This window comes from Salmo salar, chromosome ssa05 (assembly GCF_905237065.1).
Source record: "Salmo salar chromosome ssa05, Ssal_v3.1, whole genome shotgun sequence".
In the NCBI taxonomy this organism is placed as follows: domain Eukaryota; kingdom Metazoa; phylum Chordata; class Actinopteri; order Salmoniformes; family Salmonidae; genus Salmo; species Salmo salar.
Window position 1 is genome coordinate 34,632,488 of NC_059446.1, and position 26,771 is coordinate 34,659,258.

At 44.8% G+C, this 26,771-nt stretch overlaps 1 protein-coding gene and 1 non-coding gene across 3 annotated transcripts; both read left to right on the forward strand.

The window, feature by feature from the left end:
* Positions 1-11,264: 11,264 nt before the first annotated feature.
* On the forward strand, positions 11,265-24,960 carry LOC106604691 (N-alpha-acetyltransferase 15, NatA auxiliary subunit). Of its 2 annotated transcripts, none has more exons than XM_014199608.2 (20): positions 11,265-11,775; positions 16,681-16,765; positions 16,990-17,094; positions 17,481-17,638; positions 17,713-17,847; positions 18,100-18,253; positions 18,363-18,482; positions 18,660-18,755; positions 18,910-19,016; positions 19,130-19,202; positions 19,279-19,448; positions 19,568-19,720; positions 19,818-19,946; positions 20,221-20,434; positions 20,582-20,775; positions 21,018-21,126; positions 21,220-21,318; positions 22,726-22,926; positions 23,045-23,142; positions 23,806-24,960. In XM_014199608.2, exons 1-20 carry the CDS (start codon positions 11,722-11,724, stop codon positions 24,013-24,015), a joined length of 2,664 nt encoding a protein of 887 aa, XP_014055083.1. In that variant the 5' UTR covers positions 11,265-11,721; the 3' UTR covers positions 24,016-24,960. The 2 variants fall into 2 exon arrangements, with proteins under 2 accessions (XP_014055083.1, XP_014055084.1); XM_014199609.2 differs by having other exon boundaries at positions 11,269-11,775; positions 22,726-22,869.
* On the forward strand, positions 20,811-20,946 carry LOC123743265 (small nucleolar RNA SNORA18). Its single transcript, XR_006770073.1, has one exon. It is a non-coding gene; the product is annotated as a small nucleolar RNA SNORA18 (small nucleolar RNA).
* Positions 24,961-26,771: the final 1,811 nt, after the last annotated feature.

A 26,771-nucleotide genomic window follows, 5' to 3' on the forward strand; every position in this document is an offset into this window, starting at 1 on the left:
ATGCTTACAGTTAGCCACTGCTTCCTTCCAAACCACTCATTGCTGAATTTGCGAATTCCAACTTGTTGTGTAATGTTTATGTCCAATGGCCGATGAGCATCGATACATTTTATCTATCATTTATCTTCATATGACAAGGATTAAAAAAGATTTTCCAGTAGATTGTCGACTTGATTCATGATGATGACTGCTAGCTAAGATTTGGAAAATATGATGTTGACATGATCAGTCCAATCAACGCTACTGTAGATATAACGTGATTTGATGTCATTTTATCTGTGGCCAATGACCTTGAGCCTTCTTGGATGGGCACTTCTAACTCTATGGCAGCAACCAAGAGGCTTGAATTTTTTAGCTCTACCCTTAAACTTGGCGGTGAAGTAGTGTCCCCCTGAGTGACAGAACACTGATCCAATCACGGAGTAATGCTCTGTATTTTCTGCTGGCTTGCCCCACCACCACAGAAAGAGTTAGGCTGAAACACCTGCATTTTGGAGCTGACTTACTCAAGAAAACAAAAAAGAGACCATGTTTGTATGTGGCTTTATTAACTCAATGATATATATATTTTTACATTGTTTGTAAACTGATATGTGACACGTATTAATGCCAAAATAACAAGCAAAACAGGCAAGCCCCCCCCCCCCAAAAAAATGTATTTTTACACTGCTGAAAAAAATAAAGGGAACACTAAAATAACACATCCTAGATCTGAATGAATGAAATAATCTTATTAAATACTTTTTTCTTTACATAGTTGAATGTGCTGACAACAAAATCACACAAAAATAATACATGGAAATCCAATTTATCAACCCATGGAGGTCTGGATTTGGAGTCACGCTCAAAATTAAAGTGGAAAACCACACTACAGGCTGATCCAACTTTGATGTAATGTCCTTAAAACAAGTCAAAATGAGGCTCAGTAGTGTGTGTGGCCTCCACGTGCCTGTATGACCTCCCTACAACGCCTGGGCATGCTCCTGATGAGGTGGCGGATGGTCTCCTGAGGGATCTCCTCCCAGACCTGGACTAAAGCATCCGCCAACTCCTGGACAGTCTGTGGTGCAACGTGGCGTTGGTGGATGGAGCGAGACATGATGTCCCAGATGTGCTCAATTGGATTCAGGTCTGGGGAACGGGCGGGCCAGTCCATAGCATCAATGCCTTCCTCTTGCAGGAACTGCTGACACACTCCAGCCACATGAGGTCTAGCATTGTCTTGCATTAGGAGGAACCCAGGGCCAACCGCACCAGCATATGGTCTCACAAGGGGTCTGAGGATCTCATCTCGGTACCTAATGGCAGTCAGGCTACCTCTGGCGAGCACATGGAGGGCTGTGCGGCCCCCCAAAGAAATGCCATCCCACACCATGACTGACCCACCGCCAAACCGGTCATGCTGGAGGATGTTGCAGGCAGCAGAACGTTCTCCACGGCGTCTCCAGGCTCTGTCACGTCTTTCACATGTGCTCAGTGTGAACCTGCTTTCATCTGTGAAGAGCACATGGCGCCAGTGGCGAATTTGCCAACTTGGTGTTCTATGGCAATTGCCAAACGTCCAACACGGTGTTGGGCTGTAAGCACAACCCCCACCTGTGGACGTCGGGCCCTCATACCACCCTCATGGAGTCTGTTTCTGACCGTTTGAGCAGACACATTCACATTTGTGGCCTGCTGGAGGTCATTTTGCAGGGCTCTGGCAGTGCTCCTCCTGCTCCTCCTTGCACAAAGGCGGAGGTAGCGGTCCTGCTGCTGGGTTGTTGCCCTCCTACGGCTTCCTCCACGTCTCCTGATGTACTGGCCTGTCTCCTGGTAGCGCCTCCATGCTCTGGACACTATGCTGACAGACACAGCAAACCTTCTTGCCACAGCTCGCATTGATGTGCCATCCTGGATGAGCTGCACTACCTGAGCAACTTGTGTGGGTTGTAGACTCCGTCTCATGCTACCACTAGAGTGAAAGCACCATTCAAAAGTGACCAAAACATCAGCCAGGAAGCATAGGAACTGAGAAGTGGTCTATGGTCACCACCTGCAGAACCACTCCTTTATTGGGGGTGTCTTGCTAATTGCCTATAATTTCCACCTGTTGTCTATTCCATTTGCACAACAGCATGTGAAATTTATTGTCAATCAGTGTTGCTTCCTAAGTGGACAGTTTGATTTCACAGAAGTGTGATTGACTTGGAGTTACATTGTGTTGTTTAAGTGTTCCCTTTATTTTTTTCAGCAGTATATTTTGTATTTATTTATTTTTGCTAAATGCTCCACCTGCACTGAATGCCCCACCTGCACTGAACGGGTTGCCACTGAACAGCGCTTGTTTATGGAAGACATAGGCAGCCACCTGTGCTAATTAGCTGTCTAGCATGCCGAACACGTGTGCAATCGTAACTGGGGAGGAAATGTAGTTTGTCAACTGGAGGCATACAGCATATGGCTCTGGATAAGAGCGTCTGCTAAATGACGTAAATATAAATGTAAATGGATCTGCGCAAAACTGCTACAGTAAGTGTATCTTTATTTGAAAGATTCTTTCTCGCTGATACGAAAGATAAGGGGAATATCAGCATATGTTTGGAAACCCGTTTCGCAAGCAATGATTGACATTTCTAAAATGTTCAAATACAGTGTCGGAATTGTAGTTCGCAAAAAAATTGTAGAATACAAAAAATATGTACTTAAGAAAAAGTACTGTTTCATAGATTGTAATTTATAAAATGTAAAAGTAGCCCTCTTAAGAAACGAGGCAGGTAAGAGTAAATAAGTATCCGGTTAGAAAACTACTTAAGTACTAGTTACAAATTTTGTTTGGTATTTTTTTGTACACCTTATGGTAAATTGTGAGTGACAGCAAACAAATCAAATTGTATTTGTCACTGGTGCCGAATACCATGAAACGCTTACTTACAAGCCCTTAACCAACAATGCGGTTCAAGAAATAGAGTTAAGAAAATATTTACTAAATAAACTTAAGTAAAAAGTGTAATAAAAAGTAACAATGAAAAACAATAACGAGGCTATATACGGGGGTTGGTACCGAGTCAATGTGTGGGGGTACAGATTAGTCGAGGTAATTTGTACATGTAGGTAGGGGTAAAGTGACTAGGCATTGATAATAAACAGCGAGTAGCAGCAGTGTAAAAACAAAGAGGTGGGGGGGGTGTCAATGTAAATAGTCCGGGTGGCCAGCAGTCTTATGGCTTGGGGATAGAAGCTGTTAACTTCATCGGAGTAGGGGGCAGTATTTTGACATCCGGATGAAAAGCGTGCCCGTAGTAATCTGCCTGCTACTCAGGCCCAGAAGGCTCTGAAGTTTCTAAAACTGTTTGAAGGATGTCTGTGAGTATAACAGAACTCATATGGCAGGCAAAAACCTGAGAACAAATCCAACCAGGAAGTATGGAAATCTGAGGTTTGTAGTTTTTCAAGTGATTGCCTATCTCATACACAGTGTCAATGGGGTCATTTTGCACTTCCTAAGGCATCCACTAGATGTCAACAGTCTTTAGAACGTTGTTTCATGCTTCTACTGTGAATGGGGAGAGAATAAGAGCATATGGAGTCAGATGACTGAGAAAATGACATGAGCTCAATCTCGCGCACTTCTGAAGACAAAGGAATCGTCCGGTTGGAATATTATGGACGATTTATGATAAAAACATCCTAAAGATTGATTCTATACATCGTTTGACATGTTTCCATGAACTGTAATATAACTTTTTTGACTTTTCGTCTGAACTCACTGCGCGAGCACAGTGGATTTGGATTACTTGACTGAACGCGTGAACAAAATGGAGGTATTTGGACATAAAGATGAACTTTATCGAACAAAACGAACGTTTATTCTGGAACTGGGATTCCTGGGAGTGCATTCCGATGAAGATCATCAAAGGTAAGTGAATATTTATAATGTAATTTTTGTAATTTCTGTTGACTCCAAAATGGCGGGTATCTGTATGGCTTGTTTTGATATCTGAGCGCTGTACTCAGATCATTGCAAAGTTTGCTTTCGCCGTAAAGCTTTTTTGAAATCTGACACAGCGGTTGCATTAAGGAGAAGTGTATCTATAATTCTTTGAATAACAGTTTAATATTTTATCAGCGTTTATGATGAGTATTTCTGTAAATTGATGTGCTCATTCACCGGAAGTTTTGGGAGGCAAAACATTTCTGAACATTACACGCCAATGTAAAATGGGGTTTTTGGATATAAATATGAACTTTATCGAGCAAAACATACATGTATTGTGTAACATGAAGTCCTATGAGTGCCATCTGATGAAGATCATCAAAGGTTAGTGATTAATTTTAGCTGTATTTCTGGTTTTTGTGACGCCTCTCCTTGCTTGGAAAATGTCTGTGTTTTTTCTTGTCTAGGCGCTGTCCTAACATAATCTAATGTTATGCTTTCGCGGGAAAGCCTTTTTGAAATCGGACAATGTGGTTGGATTAACGAGTAGTGTATCTTTAAAATGGGATATAATAGTTGTATGTTTGAGAAATTTGAATTATGAGATTTTTGTTGTTTTGAATTTGGTGCCCTGCTATTTCACTGGCTGTTGAATAGCGTCCCACATACCCCAGAGAGGTTTTAAGGAGCCTTTTGGACCTAGACTTGGCGCTCTGGTACCGCTTGCCGTGCGGTAGCAGAGAGAACCGTCTATGACTTGGGTGACTGGAGTCTTTGACAATTTTTGGGCCTTCCTCTGACACCGCCCAGTATATAGGTCCTGGATGGCAGGACGCTTGGCCCAAGTGATGTACTGGGCCGTACACACTACCCTTTGTAGCGCCTTATGGTCGGATGCCGAGCAGTTGCCATACCAGATGGTGATGCAACCGGTCAGGATGCTCTCGATGGTGCACCTGTAAAACTTTTTGAGGATCTGGGGACCCATGCCAAATCTTTTCAGCCTCCTGAGGGGGAAAAGGCATTGTCGTGCCCTCTTCACGACATTCTTGGTGTGTTTGGAGCATGAAAGTTTGTTGGTAATGTGGACACCAAGGAACTTGAAACTCTCGACCCGCTCCACTACAGCCCTGTCGATGTGAATGGGGGTGTGTTCGGCCCTCCTTTTCCTGTAGTCCACGATCATCTCCTTTTTCTTGCTCATGTTGAGGGAGAGGTTGTTGTCCTGGCACCAAACTGCCAGATCTCTGACCTCCTCCCTATAGGCTGCCTCATCATTGTCAGTGATCAGGCCTACTGTACCACCTTTGTCGTCAGCAAACTTAATGATGGTGTTAGAGTTGTGCTTGGCCACGCAGTCGTGGGTGAACAGGAAGTACAGGAGGAGACTATACACGCACCCCTGAGGGGCCCCAGTGTTGAGGATCAGTGTGGCAGATGTGTTGTCCCAGTCCCAGGGTCCTTAGCTTATTGATGAGCTTTGTGGGCACTATGGTGTTGAGCTGTAGTCAATGAACAGCATTCTCCCACAGGTGTTCCTTTTGTCCAGGTGAGAAAGGGCAGTGTGGAGTGCGATTGAGATTGCATCATCTGTGGATCTGTTGGGGTGGTATGCAAATTGGAGTGGATCTAGGGTTTCCGTGTTGTTGGAGTTGATGTGAGCCATGACCAGCCTTTCAAAGCACTTCATGGCTACCGACGTGAGTGCTACGGAGCGGTAGTCATTTAGGCAGGTTATCTTCGCTTTCTTGGGCACAGGGACTATGGTGGTCTGCTTGAAACATGTAGGTATTACAGACTCGGTCAGGGAGAGGTTGAAAATGTCAGTGAAGACACTTACCAGTTGGTCCGCGCATGTTCTGAGTACACGTCCTGGTAATCCGTCTGGCCCTGCAGCCTTGTGAATGTTGACATGTTTAAAGGTCTTGCTCACATCGGCTACGGAGAGTGTGATCACATAGTTGTCCGGAACAGCTGGTGCTCTCATGCATGCTTCAGTGTTGCTTGCCTTGAAGCGAGCATAAAAGGCATTTAATCCGTCAGGTAGGCTTGCGTCACTGGTCAGCTCGTGACTGGGTTTCTCTTTGTAGTCCCGTAATAGTTTGCAAGCCCTTCCACATCCGACGAGCGTCAGAGCCGGTGTAGTAGGATTCAATCTTAGTCCTGTATTGATGTTTTGCCTGTTTTTGTTTTGTCTGAGGGCATAGCGGGATTTCTTATAAGCGTCCGGATTAGTGTCCTGCTCCTTGAAAGCGGCAGCTCTAGCATTTAGCTCTGTGCGGATGTTGCCTGTAATCCATGACTTCTGGTTGGGATATGTACGTACGGTCACTGTGGGGACAACTTTGTTGTTGCACTTATTGATGAAGCCGGTGACTGAGGTGGTATATTCCTCAATGCCATTGGATGAATCCCGGAACATATTCCATTCTGTGCTAGCAAAACAGTCCTGTAGCATAGCATCCACGTCACCTGACCACTTCCGTATTAAGCAAGTCACTGGTACTTCCTGCTTTAGTTTTTGCTTATAAGCAGGATTCAGGAGGATAGAATTATGGTCAGATTTGCCAAATGGAGGCTGAGGGAGAGATTTGTATGCATCTCCGTGTGTGGAGTAAAGGAGGTTTAGAGTTTTTTTTTCCTCTGGTTGCACATGACATGCTGGTAGAAATCAGGTATGCGGTCTTAGTGCCAGCATCGGTTTGTGGTGGTAAATAGACGGCTAAGAAAAATATAGATAAACTCTCTTGGTAGATAGTGTGGTCTACAGCTTATCATGAGGTACTGAACCTCAGGCAAGCAATACCTCAAGACTTCCTTAATATTGGACATCGCACACCAGCTGTTATTGACAAATAGATATACACCACCACCCCTTATCTTGCCGAACGTAGCTGTTCTGTCCTGCCAATGCACAGAAAATCCAGACAACTGTATATTATCCATGTCGTAGTCAGCCCCGACTTAGTGAAACATAAGATATTACAGTTTTTAATGTCTCGCTGGTAGGATAGTCTCAAACGGAGCTCATCCAGTTTATTCTCCAGTGATTGCACATTGGCAAATAGAACGGATGGTAGAGGTGGGTTACCTACCTGCCGATGAATTCTCCCAAGCAACATGTGCACCCCTACAGTTGACACAACTTTATCCACCAAAGCTACACAATCCTCTATCCCATGCCCTCCTGCACTCTTCCCACATCTTGGAATCTTCGTCCTACACACTGCTGTGACATGACCATAAACATTGCACCTGAAACAGCACAGTGGATTCACCACAAACGCTCAAAGGATAAATGATATATCCTAACATGAACATGTTGGGTAAAGACTGACTCAAAACTCAAAAGGACTGACAGTGACTCCTCTGTTTCACCATGCTCACCATCGCACCAAAACGCGGGCATCACAAACACCAGGAATTTTCAACTTCAATTGCTCCACCTCCACACTTATCACTACCCCAGAAATCACTCCTTTCAATGGTGTCCTGTTCCTAAGAGCAAAGCAAGAAACAGATTTTGACCCAAGTTGCGTCGCATGGAGCAACGGAAAACTTTGAGAGCCAATGGTCAAGGGGCCGTGAAATGTTCTTACAGATGTAAAGGGGAAACAGTTAATCTTATAATCCTTGTGGAATATAAAAATACTTGATTGATATATTTTCTAGTTTCTTGAAATACTTTGCAAATGCAACTTATGTGTGAACTTAAATGGTCTATGCATTCCTTTTCCATTTTAGTAGACACTCTTATCCAGAGTAACTTACTCAGTAGTGATTGCATACATTTTCATACTGGTCTGGTGTGAATCGAAACCACAACCCTAGCATTGCAAGCACCATGCTCTACCAACTGAGCCACTTCGTCACAAACTACTTGATGTCTCAATTTACTCAATTACTGTGTTGTGCATTGTTTTTTTTCATGGTGATGGAAAGTCTACAGGTGCAAACCTAGATGACCAGCCTATGTACACTATTTATACAAAAGTATGTGGACACCCCTTCAAATTATACTGAACAAAAATATAAATGCAACATGTTGGTCCATGTTTCATGAGTTGAAATAAAAGATCCCAGAAATTTTCCATATGCTCAAAAAGCGTATTTTTCTCAATTTTTGTGCACAAATTTGTTTACATCCCTGTTAGTGAGCATTTCTCCTTTGCCAATATAATACATCCACCTGACAAGTGTGTCATATCAAGAAGCTGATTAAACTGCATGATCTGCATGATCATTACACAGCACCTTGTGCTGGGGACAGTAAAAGGCCATTCTCAAATGTGCAGTTTTGTCACATAACACAATGCCACAGATGTCTCAAGTTTTGTGGGAGCGTGCAATTGGCAAGCTGACTGTAGGAATGTCCACCAGAGCTGTTGTCAGAGAACTGAATGTTAATTTCTCTACCATAAGCTGCCTCCAATGTCGTTTTAGAGAATTTGGCAGTACGTCCAACTGGCCTCACAACCACAGACCACATGTATGGCGTCATGTGGGTGAGCGGTTTGCTGATGTCAATGTTGTGAACAGAGTGCCCCATGGTGGCGGTGGGGTTATGGTATGGGCAGGCATAAGCTACGGACAACAAATACAATTGCATTTTATCGATGGCAATTTGAATGCAAAGAGATACCGTGATGAGATCCTGAGGCCCATTATCATGCCATTCCTCCGCTACCATCACCTCATGTTTCAGCATGATAATGCACGGCCCCATGTCGCAAGGATCTGTACACAATTCCTGGAAGCTGAAAATGTTTCAGTTCTTCCATGGCCTGTATACACACCAGACATGTCACCCATTGAGCCTGTTTGGGATGCTCTGGATCGACGTGTACGACAGTGTGTTCCAATTCCTGCCAATATCCAGCAACTTCGCACAGGTATTGAAGAGGAGTGGGACAACATTCCACAGAACAACTCTATGCGAAGGAGATGTGTCGTGCTGCATGAGGCATGAGATACTGACTGGTTTTCTGATCCACAACCCTACCACTTTTTTTAAGGTATCTGTGACCAACAGATGCATATCTTCCCAGTCATAGATTAGGACCTAATTTATTTATTTATTTTAATTGACTGATTTCCTTACATGAAATGTAACTCATGAAAATCTTTGAAATGATTGCATGTGGCGTTTATTTTTGTTCAGTGTAGTGGATTCGGCTATTTCAGCCACACCTGTTGCTGCAGACGTATAAAATCGAGCACACAGCTATGCAATCTCCATAGACAAACATTGGCAGTAGAATGGCCTTACTGATGAGCTCAGTGACTTTCAACGTGACACCGTCATAGGATGCCACCTTCCCAAGAAGTCAGTCAGTCAAATTTCTGCAATGCTAGAGCTGCTCCGGTGAACTGTAAATGCTGTTATTGTGAAATGGAAAGGTCTAGGAACAACAAAGGCTCAGCCTCAAAGTGGTAGGCCACACAAGCTCACAGAATGGGACTGCTGAAGCGCGTAAAAATCGTCTGTCCTCAGTTGCAACACACTCACGAGTTCCAAACTGCCTCTGGGAGCAATGTCCGTACAAGAACTGTTCGTTGTGAGCCTCATAAAATTGGTTTACATGCGCGTGCGTCCTCAAATTGATTTTGTCCCCCCCACACCAAACACGATCACGACACGTAGATTGATATATCAAAACAAACTCTGCACCAATTATATTCATTTGGGGACAGGTCGAAAAGCATTAAACAATTATGGCAATTTAGCTAGCTAGCTTGCAGTTTCTAGCTAATTTGTCCTGGGATATAAACATTGAGTTGTTATTTTATCTGAAATGCACAAGGTCCTCTACTCCGACAATTAATCCACACATAAAATGGTCAACCAAATCGTTTCTAGTCATCTGTCCTCCTTCCAGGCTTTTTCTTCTTTGGACTTTATATGGTGATTGGCAACTAACTTTCATAATAAGGTGTATTACCACAAACAACCTCAGTTCATCTTTCAATCACCCACGTAGGTATAACCAATGAGGAGATGGCACGTGGGTATATGCTTCTAAAAGCCAATGAGGAGATGGGAGAGGCAGGACTTGCATCATGTTCTAAGTCACAAATAGAAGCAACTTCTATTTTAGCGCCTGGCAACGCAGACGATCGTTGGCGTGCGTGAGCAGTGTAGGTGCAATGATTGAATAACATGTATGTGTACATTTATTTTGCGACGCATCCGGTTTAGGCACCGTGTAAGATCACCATGCGCAATGCCAAGTGTCGGCTGAAGTGCTGTAAAGCTCACCGCCATTGGACTCTGGAGCAGTGGAAGGCCCTTTCCTGTTTCAGCATGCCAATGCCCCCGTCCACAAAGCGAGGTCCATACAGGAATGGTTTGTCGAGATCGGTGTGGAAGAACTTGACTAGCCTGCACAGTGCCCTGACCTCAACCCCATCGAACACCTTTGGGATGAATTGGAATGGCGACTGCGAGCCAGGCCTAATCGCCCAACATCAGTGCCTGACCTCACTAATTCTCTTGTGGTTGAATAGAAGCATGTCCCAGCAGCAATGTCCCAACATCTAGTGGAAAGCCTTCCCAGAAGATTGGAGGCTGTTATAGCAGCAAAGGGGGGACCAACTCCATATTAATGCCCATGATTTTGGAATGAGATGTCGACGAGCAGGTGTCAATATACTTTTGGTTGTGTACAATACAGTCATGTACATTTTATATGAAGTGGTTTGTAAGGGTGGTAAATTAATACTGCACAAAAAGTGGTTGTTTTCCATGTTATTTGATCAAGAAAAATATAAAATTCTATGTTTTGTGGATGCTTTTTGCTCATAACTTTGCACCTGTTTAAGGTCAGGGTTTTGTTATTTCTGGATTCCATTAGAATGACAATCCCAGAGAAAGGGACAGGGCAACAACTCTTACAATTCCAACTATTGAATCTGGCAAGATACTGTTCTTAATTATACAACTACCCTGTTAGACAAAGCAGAGATGCTGATTTTTTTGGGGCTGTTTCCCACAATACATACATCTATATCAGTCTACTAATACTAGTAAAGGCCTAATGCACTACTTTTGTTTAGTATATATATATTTTCTATTAAGATTTTTCAGGGGGTGCTGCTGCACCCTCACCACCCCTACCTCCCGCGGCTATGCTAGCGAAATCGTCAGTTTAATAAAATAAAAACAGCAGTATTTCAATCTTCTAGATTTACCTTTAATCATTTCGGGATGATTATGAGTACAACTATGTATTCTATCCCTGGATTGAGGTACGTTTTCCCAGCCATATATCGCGCTGGGCTCTGGCTGACCACCTTACCCGGCATAGCACCGATCCGACTCTGGATAGATACATTAAGGAGAGTCGGTTTCTTTTGGCTAAGTGCAATATACCGCTCATTGACTGACTATATATGAAGGTACCTTTCCAGAATCCAAGGCTGGAGTTAAGAAAAGGGCTGAAAGTGCAATGCAGCCTTATCAGTAAAGAATCCATTTTACATCACGTCTATTGCCGAAGCGATGCACTATACTTTATAACACGTTCCCCTTCTGTAACTGTCTTTGATTGATTGGTTACATTTGCAACTTTTCATTTCGAACATTTTGCACAGCACGCACGCAGACGCGGAGAACAGCTTGACCCGGGGGAGAAGGTATTCGGCCATTTTGGTCTAAAGGGGGCCTTGGCTGTCACCACGTGAGGAAGAAGAGCCCGAAATAGAGCAAGACAACTCCGGGAACTTTGCCTCAAAAAGACCGAGAGGGGAGAGAGAGGAAACGTCGATTCATGCTTGAAGCTACAGAAGAGTAGCCAGTTTACAGAATGCCCTCAATTACTCTACCGCCGAAGGAGAATGCTCTCTTCAAGAGAATATTGGTAACGTTAAGTGCCTAGCTGTCGCTAGCTAAATCCATTTCAAGTAACTATAACGTTAAAGATTTGATTCGAGTAGCGTTGCTTGTAATAAAACAGCATGCAATCATGTCGTCTTTAGCTGACATCTGCTGTTCCTTCCATCGCCTGCTCAACGAACGTTAACTTTAGCTAACTCGTGGGCTAACATGTTTCGAGGCACTCGAAATGGCCTGCCAGGTTGTCATTAGCCTGCTAGTTAGCAGTTTGTTTGCAACCGGTAACATGCAACATGGCTTATAGCTAGGTAACTTTGGCGTGTGTGGAGTCCCAGTTTGTTGTTGGGTGATAGTTTAAAATAAATGCATGACTCAAAAACACGGCTGGCAAATACTTAGCTAGCTTGCTAGCTACGGCTAGATAAGTTAGCTAGCTACGCGAACTAGCTATCTGCAAACTCATTCTACGTCCAAAAGCACAGGTGTTTCGTCATTACTCAGCATTTTAGCAACACGATTATCTGTAACCATGTACGCGTTACATTTCACATGCACAACGTATTTGCATGATGTCCCCAATTATATTACTGCAAACCTGGGTGTGTTAGCTAATGCAATCATTTGCCACTGATTGTACAGCTACTAGAGTTAGCTAGCTAACAAAACCTTGCTAGCTAGCCAGCCAACTAGCTGTCACTCACGCTTTGCTGAACCACAGATCAGATGGGGACTAATTATACAGTTTGCGTCCTATGATGCCAACGAATTGCACACATTTAGTCGACTTTCTCTGCTGAATATTGAGTACCATTCACACGTTCGTCCTATTTCTGGGCATGGTGTTGAACAATTGTTGTAGTTATTATTATCCAGTTAGGTGGTGTAATTAGCTCGCCATCTCTTAGGGCCTGCAAATTCAAATAACCCACGCCTACAGTGTGAACCTGTTGGTTACAAACATCTTTTTTTCATACGACTACTATAATATTTATTTCAGTACACTACATTAATAAAGTATGTGGACACCTGCATGTCGAACATCTCATTCCAAAATCATGGGCATTAATATTAATGGATTTGGTCCCCCCTTTGCTGTTACTTTCCACTAGATGTTGGAACATTGCTGCGGGGACTTGCTTCCATTCAAGAGCATTGGTGAGGTCGGGCACTGATGTTGGGCAATTTAAGCCTGGCTTGCAGTTGGCATCTCAATTTATCCCAAATGTGTTCGATGGGGTTGAAGTCAGGGCTTTGTGCAGGCCAGTCAAGTTCTTCCACACCGATCTCGACAAACCAGTTCTTTATGGACCTCGCTTTGTGCACGGGGGCACATGCTGAAACAGGAAAGGGCCTTCCCCAAACTGTTGCCAAAAAGTAGGAAGCACAGAATCATCTAGAATGTCATTGTATGCCTCCCGAGTGGCACAGAGGTCTAAGGCACTGAATCGCAGTGCTTGAGGCATCACTACAGACCCGGGTTCGATCCCACAACTGGCCGTGACTGGGAGTCCCATAGGGCGGCACACAATTGGCCCAGCATCGTCCGGGTTATGAGGTGGTTTGGCCCGGGGGGGGCTTTGCTTGGCTTATTGCGCTCTAGCGACTCCTTGTCGCGGGCCAGGCCCCTGCAGGCTGACCTCTGTTGTCAGTTGAACAGTGTTTCCGCCGACACATTGGTGCAGCTGGCATCCGGGTTAAGCAGGCGGGTGTTAAAGAAGCGCTGTTTGGCAGGTCATGTTTCGGAGGACGCATGACTCGACCTTCGCCTCTCCCGAGCCAGTTCGGGAGTTGCAGAGATGATTGTTATTGGATCACAATTGGATATCACCAAATTTAGGGAGGAAAAAGAGGTAAAATAATGTAATTGTATGCTGTAGCATTAAGATTTCCCTTCCCTGGACTAAGGGGCATAGCCCAAACCATGAAAAGCAACCCCAGATCATTATTCCTCCTTCACCAAACTTTACAGTTGTCACTATGCATTCGGGCAGGTAGCATTCTCCTGGCATCCGCCAAACCCAGATTCGTCTGTCGGACTGCCAGATGGGGAAGTGTGATTCTTCACTCTAGAGAATGCGTTTCCATTGCCCCAGAGTCCAATGATGGCGAGCTTTACACTACTCCAGGCACACTTGGCATTGTGCATGGTGATCTTAGCTTGTGTGCGGCTGCTTGGCCATGGAAACTCATTTCATGAAGCTCCCGACGAACAGTTCTTGTGCTGACGTTGCTTCCAGAGGCAGTTTGGAACTTGGTAGTGAGTGTTGCAACCGAGGACAGTCCATTTTTACGCACTTAAGCACTCAGCGGTCCCATTCGCCGCTGAGCTGTTGTTGCTCCTAGATGTTTCCACTTCACAATAACAGCACTTACAGTTGACCAGGGCAGACATTTGACTAACTGACTTGTTGGAAAAGTGGCATCCTATGACGGTGCCATGTTGAAAGTCACTGAGCTTTTCAGTAAGACCATTCTACTGCCATTGTTTCTCTGTATAGCGATTGCATGGCTGGTTGTGCAATTTTTGGTTGAAATGGAGGGGTGTCCACATACTACTGTGTGTGTGTATATAGACCTACTGAAGATATTTCTTCAGTGTTTGCTCTGTTAAAAAAAGACCCCTGCAAATCAAACGTCTCTTTACCATATGATCTTTGCTAGACGATTAAAATCAACCCGCGATTTTTGATGGAGTTGAGCGGCGACTAGTGTGGGCGGACTCGATCTTGAACTTCACATAAAATCAAATTTTTGTTAAAAACAACTGGTTTCAGCACCCCAAGAATAGCCCGCAATTACAAACTACATTGTTCTGTGTAACTGCGGGCTATTCTTGGGGTGCTGAAATCAGTATTATTTTTTTTTTTTTAACAATGTGAACTTGACGTTCGAGTCCGCCCACGTTAGTCGCCGCTCAACTCCATCATAAATCGCGGGTTGATTTTAATCGTCTAGCAAAGATCATATGGTAAAGAGACGTTTGATTTGCATCAGTAGTCTTTTTTTAACAGAGCAAACACTGAAGAAATATCTTCAGTAGATCTATATATACACATAAGTATGTGGACACCCCTTCAAATTCGTGGATTTGGCTATTTCAGCCAAAAATCGAGTCGGTGTTAGAGTCCGCCCACACTAGTCGCCTCTACTCCATTGTAAATAGTTACGTTTAGTCGGCTAGATCCTTGCATAATTTTACTCTGCATATGAGAATAGCCACTGCTGTTTGAGGAAGCTCTTAAGGTGATGGTGGGCGGGACTAGTTTCCCTGTTAAATGCTCACCATGAGTGTCATGTTTTGCGTAGATGTGAATTCTGTTCCCACTCTTTCTGTTTAACATTATGAAAACGTTTGTTTTAGTTGCTGTGTTGAGCACTCCCCAGTTCTATCGGAGCCACTGCCCTCTCCCTATGCCAGTGGGGATTCCCGGGCATTAGCTTTGTGTGGGGAGCTGGCAGGCTGGTTACAGGGGATGATAGGTCACCGCTGACCCAGGCAGATGGGAATCTCTGACCGATTCTCTAATCACTGCATATCAACACCCATCTGACCATACATTCCCACAAAGGCTAGCTGATTTTTGTTTCAGACTCAATTAAGAGACGTCTTACTGTATTGGGGTTGTGACTTACTACTGTGCTTGTTTTCTGGATATTATCACCAGACAACCTACCTGCAAGTGTTCATGCACAACCCTATATAGACAGTCAACTAGGGCTGGGTGATATGGCCGAAATATCATATCTTATATGGTATTTTTCAAAATTGACAGTATTTTGTTTTTGATTACGGTAATGAAAGTTGTACATTTTCTTTGTGTTGCGTGAACCTAGGGTGGCAACACATATATTCTAAATGATTTCAATGGGTCTTTCTCCATTCTGATTGGTTTATACTGTTCAATTCAACCTCAACCTAAAATAATTTCCTGCATTTCCATCCATTTCTGCATTTCCTGCACTCATTTAAGATCATTTTCACACTGCCGCAATATGGGCAAAAAATACGAGGCCTTATTTTTAATCAAATGTTGCGATTTAGATCAAAATAGTTGGGTGAACTTTTGGAATCATGGCAATAGAATGTTTATAATTCTATAGTTAGAATATAAATAATTGTGGGCACTTTGAATAGTGTATGATATGACGAGTGAAAAATGCCATGGATGAGTTATTGTGACAGGGTAGGAACCAAAGTGACCAGTGTTTCCTAGGGGACCCTATAATCTTTGCCTACATTAAATCTTTATTCATATAGCCAACATATTTATGCTTTGCCTATTCCTCTTTGATTTAGAAGATACTGTTGCACAAACAACATGCTGATTTAAGCCTCCACCAATACTGGTATCGGACTGTATTAGCTAGCTATGTTTGCTCTGACTCAGTACTTTTATTAAGCTATTATTAGCTAGCTAACTAGCGATTAGCTGTAGTGGCTAACACGATTTAGCATAACTTGCTAAGAAAATACAAACTAGCTGTTTGCAGATGTAAGAAACACAAACTAATACTGTAATTATAGAACGCTTGTGGATTTATATTAAGATCAGTGGAAACAACATCGTTGTCATCAACATTGTTGCATGTGCTGCATTGACCATACAAACTGAACAAAAGTGTCTCGTGGTCAAGCAACAACAAATGTGCTCCTTGAGTGACAGTGGGTGGGCCTATGTCTGTGGGGGGAGAGAGAGAGATGACTCGGGTAGCGAAGTAAACTATAAAAATGGACATTACACACGGTGTATCACATTTAACAAACCAAACATTCAAATACCGTTATAGAAGGTAAAGTAAAAGTACTGTCAACCCCTCTAGAATATTTGCGTACATTTTTGTAACCATATATTTGGGGGGTTCCTCAGATCAGAACTCTAAGAACAAGCTTTACAAAAACCTTGATGACAACACCTCTCCCCTGTTGCAGAGATGCTACGAGCACAAGCAGTACAGAAATGGACTCAAATTCTGCAAACAGATCCTCTCCAACCCAAAGTTCACAGAGCATGGAGGTGAGGCCCGCTTCAACAGCTGCTACTCTCACTTGTCTTTCAGTAGTCGGAAAGAACGAAATGACTCAACAACTGTCTGGTCCAGGTTTGATATCCGAACTGGGTGACCATGGACATTTTTCTTATCCTTTACTCAGTTTAGAACATGAGTGATGGTAAATCCTCTTCTGGTGTAGTGTTTAGGCTGTGACTAACACTAATTCCTCTCTCAATCTGTCCCTCAGAGACACTGGCGATGAAAGGCCTGACCCTGAACTGCCTGGGGAAGAAGGAGGATGCGTATGAGCTGGTGAGACGAGGCCTGCGCAACGACCTCAAGAGCCATGTCTGTATCCTTCTATACTAGGGCTAATGAGGTGAGGTTTCCTATGAAGTTCCTACTCAGGCGTGAGGACATTCACCAAAGGCTCCACATCATAATAAGCCCAAACTTTCTACTCCATCCCGCAAGCCCTTACTGTGCCATGTCTACCCCACGTAATCCAGACAGGGAATGGGAGAGGGCTAGATTGGCTCTGATTGTTACTGTTAAGGCTAATAGTCTAGGCCTTGTTGCATTAATACAGGGTCCACTGTTTTGATTTGTCACCATGAGTATTATGTTCTCTCTGTTCCCATGCTCTTTCAGTCCTCCAAATTGTTTTTTTTTTTTTGCGAGGGATTTTGTTTCTCTGGGGGTATGTCTGTTTTGCCTCCTTAACCCTTCCTCTCCCAGGCTGGCATGTGTACGGTCTGCTGCAGCGGTCGGATAAGAAGTACGACGAGGCCATCAAGTGCTACCGCAACGCTCTGAAGTGGGACAAAGACAACCTGCAGATCCTCAGGGACCTTTCACTGCTCCAAATCCAGATGAGAGACCTGGAGGGCTACAGGGTGAGGACCGGGAGAGAGTCTCCTCTCAAGTGTTCTCTCTTGCTTTGGGTGTAATTTTGTCTCTCTCTCTGCAGGAGACCCGCTATCAGCTCCTGCAGCTGCGTCCAGCGCAGAGAGCCTCCTGGATTGGCTACGCCGTGGCCTACCACCTGCTGGAGGACTTTGAGATGGCCGCCAAGATCGTCGAAGAGTTCCGCAAAACACAACAGGTGAGCTTGGCTTGACCTCTCTTTTTGAGTCTAAGAAGTCTCATTGATTACTCTGTGGTGTTCCTGTAGCACTGGTCTGTCAATTATTCTGATTGGTCACCCTACCTGGGTCAGTACACCTGATTCACTTGTCTATCAGTAATTTATTTATTGGCTAGGTATTAGTGAATCTCATTCGTCTCCCTACCTGTATCAGCAAATCTGATTGGTCACTCTGCCTGTTTCAGTAAATGTGGTGGTGCTGTGTTTCAGACGTCGCCGGACAAAGTGGACTACGAGTACAGTGAGCTGCTGCTGTACCAGAACCAGGTGCTCAGGGAGGCGGGGCTGTTCAAGGAAGCACTGGAGCACCTCATAACCTATGAGAAACAGATCTGTGACAAGCTTGCTGTGGAGGAGACCAGAGGTGTGTGGGGGAGAGTGAAAATATGCGTGTGTGTTGAGTGTTTGCATCTGGGGGGGAAGAGATGTGTATAGATCAAACATGATTCATGTGATCCTGTCTATCCCTGCAGGAGAGCTACTGCTGCAGCTAGATCGCTCGGAGGAGGCCACAGAAGTCTACCGACAACTCCAGGAGAGGAACCCTGAGAACTGGGCCTACTACCAGGGTCTGGAGAAAGCACTGAAACCAGGTCACCTTTGAGCCCCCACTGCTACCCACCCCATTCCCACTGGACCCTCTCACCAGTCCCCTCTGTAGCATGAGTCATCTCACTACATTGACTAATGTATTTGGTAGATTTTGTGACCAGAATTGAATTTGCGTATAAATGCCATGCTCTGACTGTTGGCTTGTTGTGTGTCCCCAGTTAGCATAGAGGAGAGGCAGAAGCTCTATGAGGAGGCGTGGGTGAAGTATCCCAAAGGACTGGTTCCCCGGAGGCTGCCTCTCACCTTCCTCACAGGTACATAAGCCTGCCATTATCATTACTGTGTAATTATCCCTGGAATGAGGACCTTTCAAGACGACGGTGGGTAGACACAAGCGTGTTGAAACGTGTGGTTTGTGGAACGCTAGAGAATGGGGTGTCGATGAGCTCCGTTCACTTTTCTTTTCAGGTGAGAAGTTCCGTGAATGTCTGGACTGCTATCTGAGGACCAACTTCAGTAAAGGCTGTCCGCCCGTCTTCACCACTCTGAAGTCCCTGTATCACGACAAGGAAAAGGTGAGGGAGAACCACCGCCATTCCATAGGCTCCAGCAAGTCACTGAAATAACATGCCTGCCCTGGGCTGAGAAGTCTGGGTAATCCTGCGTATCCTTGTTCCCATCCGTGTAGGTGTCAATCGTTGAAGAATTAGTGGTTGGATACGAGACGTGTTTGAAAAGCTGTCGAATGTTCAATCAAAATGGTGAGTGCCATCAGGTTTTCATGTGTTATGAAATCTAATCGGGGTGCTAATAGAATGTCATTGTGTCTATGTGTAGATGGTGGTAAGGAGGAGCCCCCCACCACTCTACTGTGGGTCCAGTATTTCCTGGCGCAGCACTTTGACCACGTGGGCCAGCAGACGCTAGCCCTGGACTACATCAACACAGCCATCGAGAGCACACCCACGCTCATAGAACTGTTCCTCATCAAGGCCAAGATATACAAGGTAACACACACTTTCTAGAGCTGCCATCATGGTCAGCATTTAGTGTGACTCAACGTGATTATAGCGCTCTTCTTCTCTGTTGATTTTTATACTATTACTCTCCATCTTCGTGTCTTTAGCATGCAGGTAACATAAAGGAAGCAGCCAGGTGGATGGATGAGGCCCAGGCTCTGGACACTGCTGACCGCTTCATCAACTCAAAATGTGCCAAGTACATGTTGAAGGCCGGCCTGGTCAAAGAGGCTGAGGAGATGTGCTCAAAGTTCACACGGGTCAGTCAGTGTGTGTTAAGCTGTCTGTGTAGACTGAACATGATGCGTGTTGCCTTAAAACCCTTTGTGTGTGTGGTGCTATCGGTCTGTGTTTCAGGAGGGTGCGTCGGCAGTAGAGAATCTCAATGAGATGCAGTGTATGTGGTACCAGACAGAATGTGCTCTGGCCTACAAGTCCATGAACAAGTTTGGAGACGCTCTCAAGAAGTGCCATGAGATCGAGAGGGTACGTTTTCTAACCTGGGGGGGAGAAGGCACTTATTATTATTACTTTATTTTATTTTTTTTTATCATGAAGGTGATTAGTAAGTTAGATTTCCTCCCCCTTAAAATGTGCTCAAATAAAAAGTCAGAAATTAAAAAGAGCAATGTGGTCCCTGTTTTTAGAGATGGTCATGCAGATTCACTGAGGGTTAAACCTGTATAGATGGCTCAGTGGCAGTGCAGGTCTGCTCTGTTTGGATTTCATCATAAACCATCTCTGTTCTGTGTCCCATCAGCATTTTGTGGAGATCACGGACGACCAGTTTGACTTCCACACGTACTGCATGAGGAAGATGACGCTGCGATCCTACGTGGACCTGCTCAAGCTGGAGGACGTGCTGCGCATGCACCCCTTCTACTACAAAGCTGCCCGCACCGCCATCCAGATCTACCTCGGCCTGCACGACAACCCACTCACCGACGACAACAAGGAACACCAGGCCGACGCCGGTACGTGTGTGCGCCAGTGAGGGAGTCTGTCTGCGAGACCCCAAACCGCCGCTTGTTTGATTATCACTAATTTGATGTTTCCTACAATGTTTTGTTTTTTTGGTTTGGTGTAGTCGTGATCTCTAAGTGACCCCGTGTGTCCCACAGAGAACCTGAATGACAAAGAGCTGAAGAAGCTGAGGAACAAGCAGAGACGAGCCCAGAAGAAAGCCCAACTAGAGGAGGAGAAGAAGAACGCCGAGAAGGAGAAACAGCTGAAGAACCAGAAGAAGAAGAAAGAGGACGACGACGAGGAGATCGGAGGACCCAAGGAGGAGCTCATACCAGACAAACTAGCCAAGGTGCGTGTGTGTAGCCTGTAGAAGATGAAGGAATGACTGAGGCCTATCCCGGCAGACTCCTCACAGTGAGCCCTAGTCGTTGGAAATGTCTCAAAGAACAAACCTGTGGTTTAACGCTTTACCCTCATGGCTACTACCATTAGCCTTGTGGGATATCACTGCAGAACATGGTGAAATTACACCAGTTAGGAGACTGAGTGGTTTGTTTGGAATAAGACCCATTTGTTTTCTTCCCCCTGTAGGTGGAGAACCCACTCGAGGAGGCAGTGAAGTTTTTAACCCCCCTGAAAAACCTGGTGAAGAACAAGATTGAGACACACCTCCTGGCCTTCGAGATCTACTTCAGGAAAGGTAAAGGAACAAGACGCTGATTGACATTCTGACACACAAAGAATCCGGTACCTTTTGTCAGTGAAAAACAAAAAGTCTCTTTCCCTCTCGTAGAGAAGTACCTGCTGATGTTGCAGTCAGTGAAGAGAGCGTTCTCCATGGAGCCCTCCCACCCTTGGCTGCACCAGTGTCTAGTGCGCTTCTTCAAAGGAGGTACAGTAGAGTAGGGCTTCTGCCACCTGTCACACGGCCAGGCTGAGGGGCCTTGTCATTACCCACAACTCCATCTGTCTCTGAACCCTTTTGTTGAATTGTTACTGGAATAGTTGTCTGTTCTGCTACAAAGATCTCTACCACGTTCTGATTCTATGCTGTAATGCAGTGGTCACCAACCGGTCGATCGAGGCATTCCTAGTGGATCGCAAAACATTTCTGTAGAAAAGCCAACGATAACGGCTTGCGCTCTTTATGTATTTTTTTTTTACTCCTTGTTCACCAGAGGTACATTAATTTCCAATGGAACGCTGCGTTTGCCTTGCGAGCGTTGCTAGAAGAGCTAGTTGCAGTGCGTTCTGTGTGGTTCATACGTTGCATTTATTGAACGTATGCCCTAAACTGTATGCGTACATGGCTTGACAGAAATGGTAGCAGAAGGTGAATGTTGAACTTTTGTTGCACACATCCAGATGATGATGCGTAGCAATTTGCGCAACAACGCTGTCGGTGTGACCGAGGCATGTATTTGTGTTGTGCTGTTGGAGGTAGGTGTAATTGATTCCGCCAGGTAGTTGAGGAGTTTGTCTTTTCAGAAAAATGAAATGGTTTAAAATGGGAACCCTTTGTTTACCTGGTGCGCACCTGGACACTGAGATCTGACTGGGGAAAAATAGTTTTGAACGGTTATCCAACTCGGAAACTGACATATTTCTAGACCTACGACCTGAAGACTATTGACGTCATGATTTGACCTCTTTTTAAAAATATATATAATTTTTTCCCCCCCCCTGTTGTCTTGACAGCAGCATGACCCTTAGATGCAGGTACCATCGGTACAGTAAAGTAAAAAAGCAAATTTCAATTTATGCTCAGCTGTGCCTCGCAAGTGCTATACCAACTGATCTCCCAAGTGGCGCAGCGGTCTAAGGCACTGCATCTCAGTGCTTGAGGTGTCACTACAGACACCCTGGTTCGATTCCAGGCTGTATCACAACTGGCCGTGATTGGGAGTCCCATAGGGTGGCGCACAATTGGCCCAGTGTTGTCCGGGTTTGGCCTGTGTAGGCCGTCATTCTAAATAAGAATTTGTTCTTAACTGACTTGCCTAGTTAAATAAAGGTTAAATTAATCTATTTTCTTATCAAAGCTTGTTTTGAAATATAATCTGGTCTGAGAACAACAATAGACCAGGCATATAGCCAATATGCTGTGATAATGTATTAGGCCTACTGTACAAACCTCATTGTTAAAGAACTCTTTTTATTAGGTTAATGTTAAAAAAAATGTAAGTCGTTTTAAAAAATATAAAAAAATGTATCTGAGTGGTAGATCTCAGCTTGCTTTTTGACTGCGAAAGTGATCTTGACTCCGATTGGTGACCACTGTAACGGGTGTGTTCCTCAGTGTCAGACAGTAAGGACCTACCAGAGGCTGTGCGGACTGTTTTGAAGCAGGAGATATCGCGGCTGTTTGGGGAGAGCAACCCACAGAGCTTCAACAAGAACTACCTGAGCCAACACTCCAACTCTATACCACACCGTGTGGCTGGTACGTACACACACTACCTGAGCCAACACTCCAACTCTATACCACACCGTGTGGCTGGTACGTACACACACTACCTGAGCCAACACTCCCAACTCTGCCCACATGAGACTGTACCATTACCACTCAGACACAGTGTGAACTCTTGACTGATCAGTACCATGTTGTCCCCCTGCAGCTGCTAAGATGATGTTCTATCTGGACCCGTCCTCGGACAAGATGGCCTCTGAGCTGGCTACAGCGCTGGATGAATCCCTCAATGGGAGAGGCATCACGGTGAGCGCTTACTCACTGCACTTTTATTTTAACAAGTACCTTTGGCATGGTAGTCCCATAGATGAGGTAAAGCGGTCAATGGAACGTAGACCGGGGGGGATAGGATGCCGGATTGGTGCACATTCAACAAATCTGATCTAACATAGTGGATATTTGTCAAATCTGTCATGACTGACAGACCCACAATGTGGTTTCTGAAGTCTGATTTGGCTGTTTTCGCTGCATAACATTTATAAGTTGTCCCTTTTCAGGTTGACAAGAAGTGACTGCTAAATGCTAGCTCCCGTTCGTATAAACTGGTTGAATAGCTAGCATACAGGTGTCAGTGGTGGTAGTCAGTGGTTGTTTTTAACTGTAATGCAGTTGATTGGTTACGATGACATGAACATGTATTGCGGTTGACATCCATACAAGCATTTTACTCAGATTTTTACCTCAACATAGGCTAATTTTGCTGGGGAGAAATGGAGATTTGGGCTCTTTCCCCCACGGCATATTTACCCCAAACGTTTCCATGGCATTTTCCATTGTTTTGGTCGAGTTCCATTGACCTCTACCACATCTATGCCTGAAACAGTATTCGGAAAAACGAAGGCAAGGAACAATTGTGAATGTGGTGTGACCCGAGTCTAAGCAGACACCCTATCTTGTCTTTCCTGTCAGATCTGCACAGAGGTGCTGGAGGCACTGCGTGATGGAAATCTGGGCGACGGGCAGCAAAAGGCAGCGGAGGTGTACCGCGCTGCATGTAACAAGCTGTACCCCCACACCTTGGCCTTCATGCCCCCTGGTTACGAGGACAACGCCTCCACCATCAACGCCAACGGAGACCTGTCAGCCGGCGAGCACGACGACATGGCAAATGACATGTGAGAGGAGGGAGTAGAGGAGCACACCCGCTGCCGGTCGGCAGTCTGACAAAACCCCAGCTACGGTTGTTTGTTCGTGAATGCCCCCTGCAGTGCACTGACCTGGACTGAGAGCCGCAGAGGGAAGAGGAGGAAAAAAACTAATGCCTATTTTACTTTTTTTAAACCCTGTTGACAACTCTATACTTTAACTGAAACAAATTAAACGGTATGAGAAGAGTGGTTAGGGTGGCTGCCGTTAAGTCAGGTTTTTACTCCTGTGTTTTCACGCCTGTATTTCTCCTGTATGTGCATCTGCTTCTCACGTTTTTAAAGGTAATTTATATATTAAAAATGACAAAGAATAAAAAAGTTTGCAAAAGTTGAAAGATATCAATTGTAGTGGTGGTGATGGAGGATTGTGGTTGTACTTGTGGGCTGGCGTGTGCCAATAAAGAAAGGCGGAACTTTTAAAAGGAGACATCACTTATTTCCCGGGGGAGGCGTAGGAGCGATGCACTCAGTTACTGAGCTCAAGCAGTCCTCTGCTCGGCCACAAGGGGGCGCAGCGGTAGTTCCCGGCGTGGCCTCCAGGAGGGGACAGGACACAGCTGATCTGAATGCAGGGACACAGAACTCAAAGCTCACCTGGACTGCTGTATGACTGACGTGCAGAGTTATCGGTTTTCATTTTCTTTTCCGCTCAGTATTTTCCTTTCTAGTTTTACCCATGTGAAAGTCCCGTAAAACCACTTCATAATGATAAAACAAATGTTTGTTCTGGGTTTTTATTTGTTTGTTGGTTGAAAAAAGGCTTAATCCAAGTTATCCCCTTTTTTTGAAAGATTTTTTTTTGGGGGGGGAGCCTTTTTCTCAATCATACTGAATTCTGCACATAGACCACGCCAATCTAACACCAAGGAGTTCTCAATAAAACTAAAGTTAAATAAAAATATATTTCCTGATTGTTTTTCCTGCAGAAGTTTGTATTTTTTTGTAGGATTCAGGATCGGCATTCCAATTGCCAAGAAAGACAAAATAATTTGAGTGATCTTCAAGAGGAACACTTTTTTCGTATATGCATGTAGGTGTACGAACTATGAGGGGTGTATTTTAAGTGAACCTTTGTTTAGCTAGGTAAGTCAGTTAAGAACAATTCTTATTTACAATAACTGCCTACAAACCCATCTGGAGGATGATGGGAGAGTGGTGAGCATGTCCCCTACTGCCCCACCCTGCTACCTTCTGGCTTGTGAGGATGGTGTTGTCCGAGTTGAGGTCGGTGGTGAGGAACTCTGGGAAACCTCTCTTCCCGACCACCTCTAGGAACATGGCTGCACCCGTCAACAACAGCTGTCCCTCCCTAGAGGAGGAAGAGTCGAGTGAACGGCAGAAGACATTTCTAGGATGGTGGAACGTTAAAGGAGTTCGAAGTCATTTTGGAAACCTCAAGCGCTTGTCTTACTCCTACCTGACGTGTGACACCCCTCAGCTTCCCCATGACCTCCTGGGTCAGCTTTGTCACCAGATCCCAGGTCACATTTACGTCATTTAGCAGACGCTCTTATCCAGAGCGACTTACAAATTGGTGCATTCACCTTATGATATCCAGTGGAACAACCAATTTACAATAGTACATCTATATATTTTTTTTTGGGGGGGGGGGGGTTAGAAGGATTACTTTATCCTATCCCAGGTATTCCTTAAAGAGGTGGGGTTTCAGGTGTCTCCGGAAGGTGGGGATTGACTCCACTGTCCTGGCGTCGTGAGGGAGCTTGTCACCACCCTCCCATCATCCTCCAGCTGTGTTTGATGGCAGATCCACTGCCACACCTGGACACAAAACACTACACATATCTTTGATGAAATGGACCATGGACTCTGCAATGGCAGAATCCTCCACCTGTCCCCTGTAGAAAAAGTGACCTCTGCCTAGGGGAGAACCATAGAACATTACATAAACATTACTCAATCACATATCCGTTCCAAATAAGTATGATGGTTCATCAGGATGATGCATACCCTTGAATTCTCAACTGTGAGCCAAGCGTCTATGAACAGGATTCCTACAGCGATATACTTCAAGCTGGTCAGGGTTACTCCACCCTAGAATAACGTTTTGAGCAGTACAGTACATGAGATGTGGAATTGTATTCCAAAGAAATGTATAGCATTGTGTAGTACAAATATACAGTAGCACAATGTTATTGAGTAACTAACCGCTGGAATACAGAGCAGCTCGTCAGCGGTAACCAGGAGGTCATCTCTAAGCAGGTTCATCTGGTTGTCACCCTGAGTATGTAGCTGGAAGAGCTGAGGAGGAAGTGGGCGAGAAAGAGTGGGGAGTGATAGTGTGAGACTGACAAGTGAGAAGGACAACAGTTCCTTGAAAGGTATAGCTTGTGCACAACAGCTCAATAAGTCCAACATCAAGGACTTACTTTCTGCATGGGCTCTATCAAGCCTAGGTCATGCACCATGAAGCCATCAACACCAGCTTTGATCTCCAGTAACTTCAGTCTGAAATGACTGTGTAGAATAGGTCTTGGTTATGTTTACCAAGGCTGCTCTATAGGGGTCCTTGTCCTGTGGCAGCAGCAGGGCTGACATTCCCCCAGTAGCCAGGGCTCCTCTACGATGACACGTCTGGAATAGCTTCTCCGTGTTGACGTACTAACTGGTCATCTAGGAGAGAATCATACGGCTTTTTGTAAACTAGTAGTTTAGTGATGGAGCACGATATGCCCTAAGAGATTACCCATGTTAAGACAATTGGTGCAT

What these genes read in the sequence shown, in the direction of transcription:
- LOC106604691 (XM_014199608.2), top strand. Translation starts at nt 11,722, where the DNA reads ATGCCCTCAATTACTCTACCGCCGAAGGAGAATGCTCTCTTCAAGAGA. An exon ending in AGTTCCGCAAAACACAACAG is followed by an intron (nt 17,848 to 18,099) that starts GTGAGCTTGGCT and finishes GCTGTGTTTCAG; the next exon opens with ACGTCGCCGGACAAAGTGGA. An exon ending in TATACCACACCGTGTGGCTG is followed by an intron (nt 22,927 to 23,044) that starts GTACGTACACAC and finishes GTCCCCCTGCAG; the next exon opens with CTGCTAAGATGATGTTCTAT.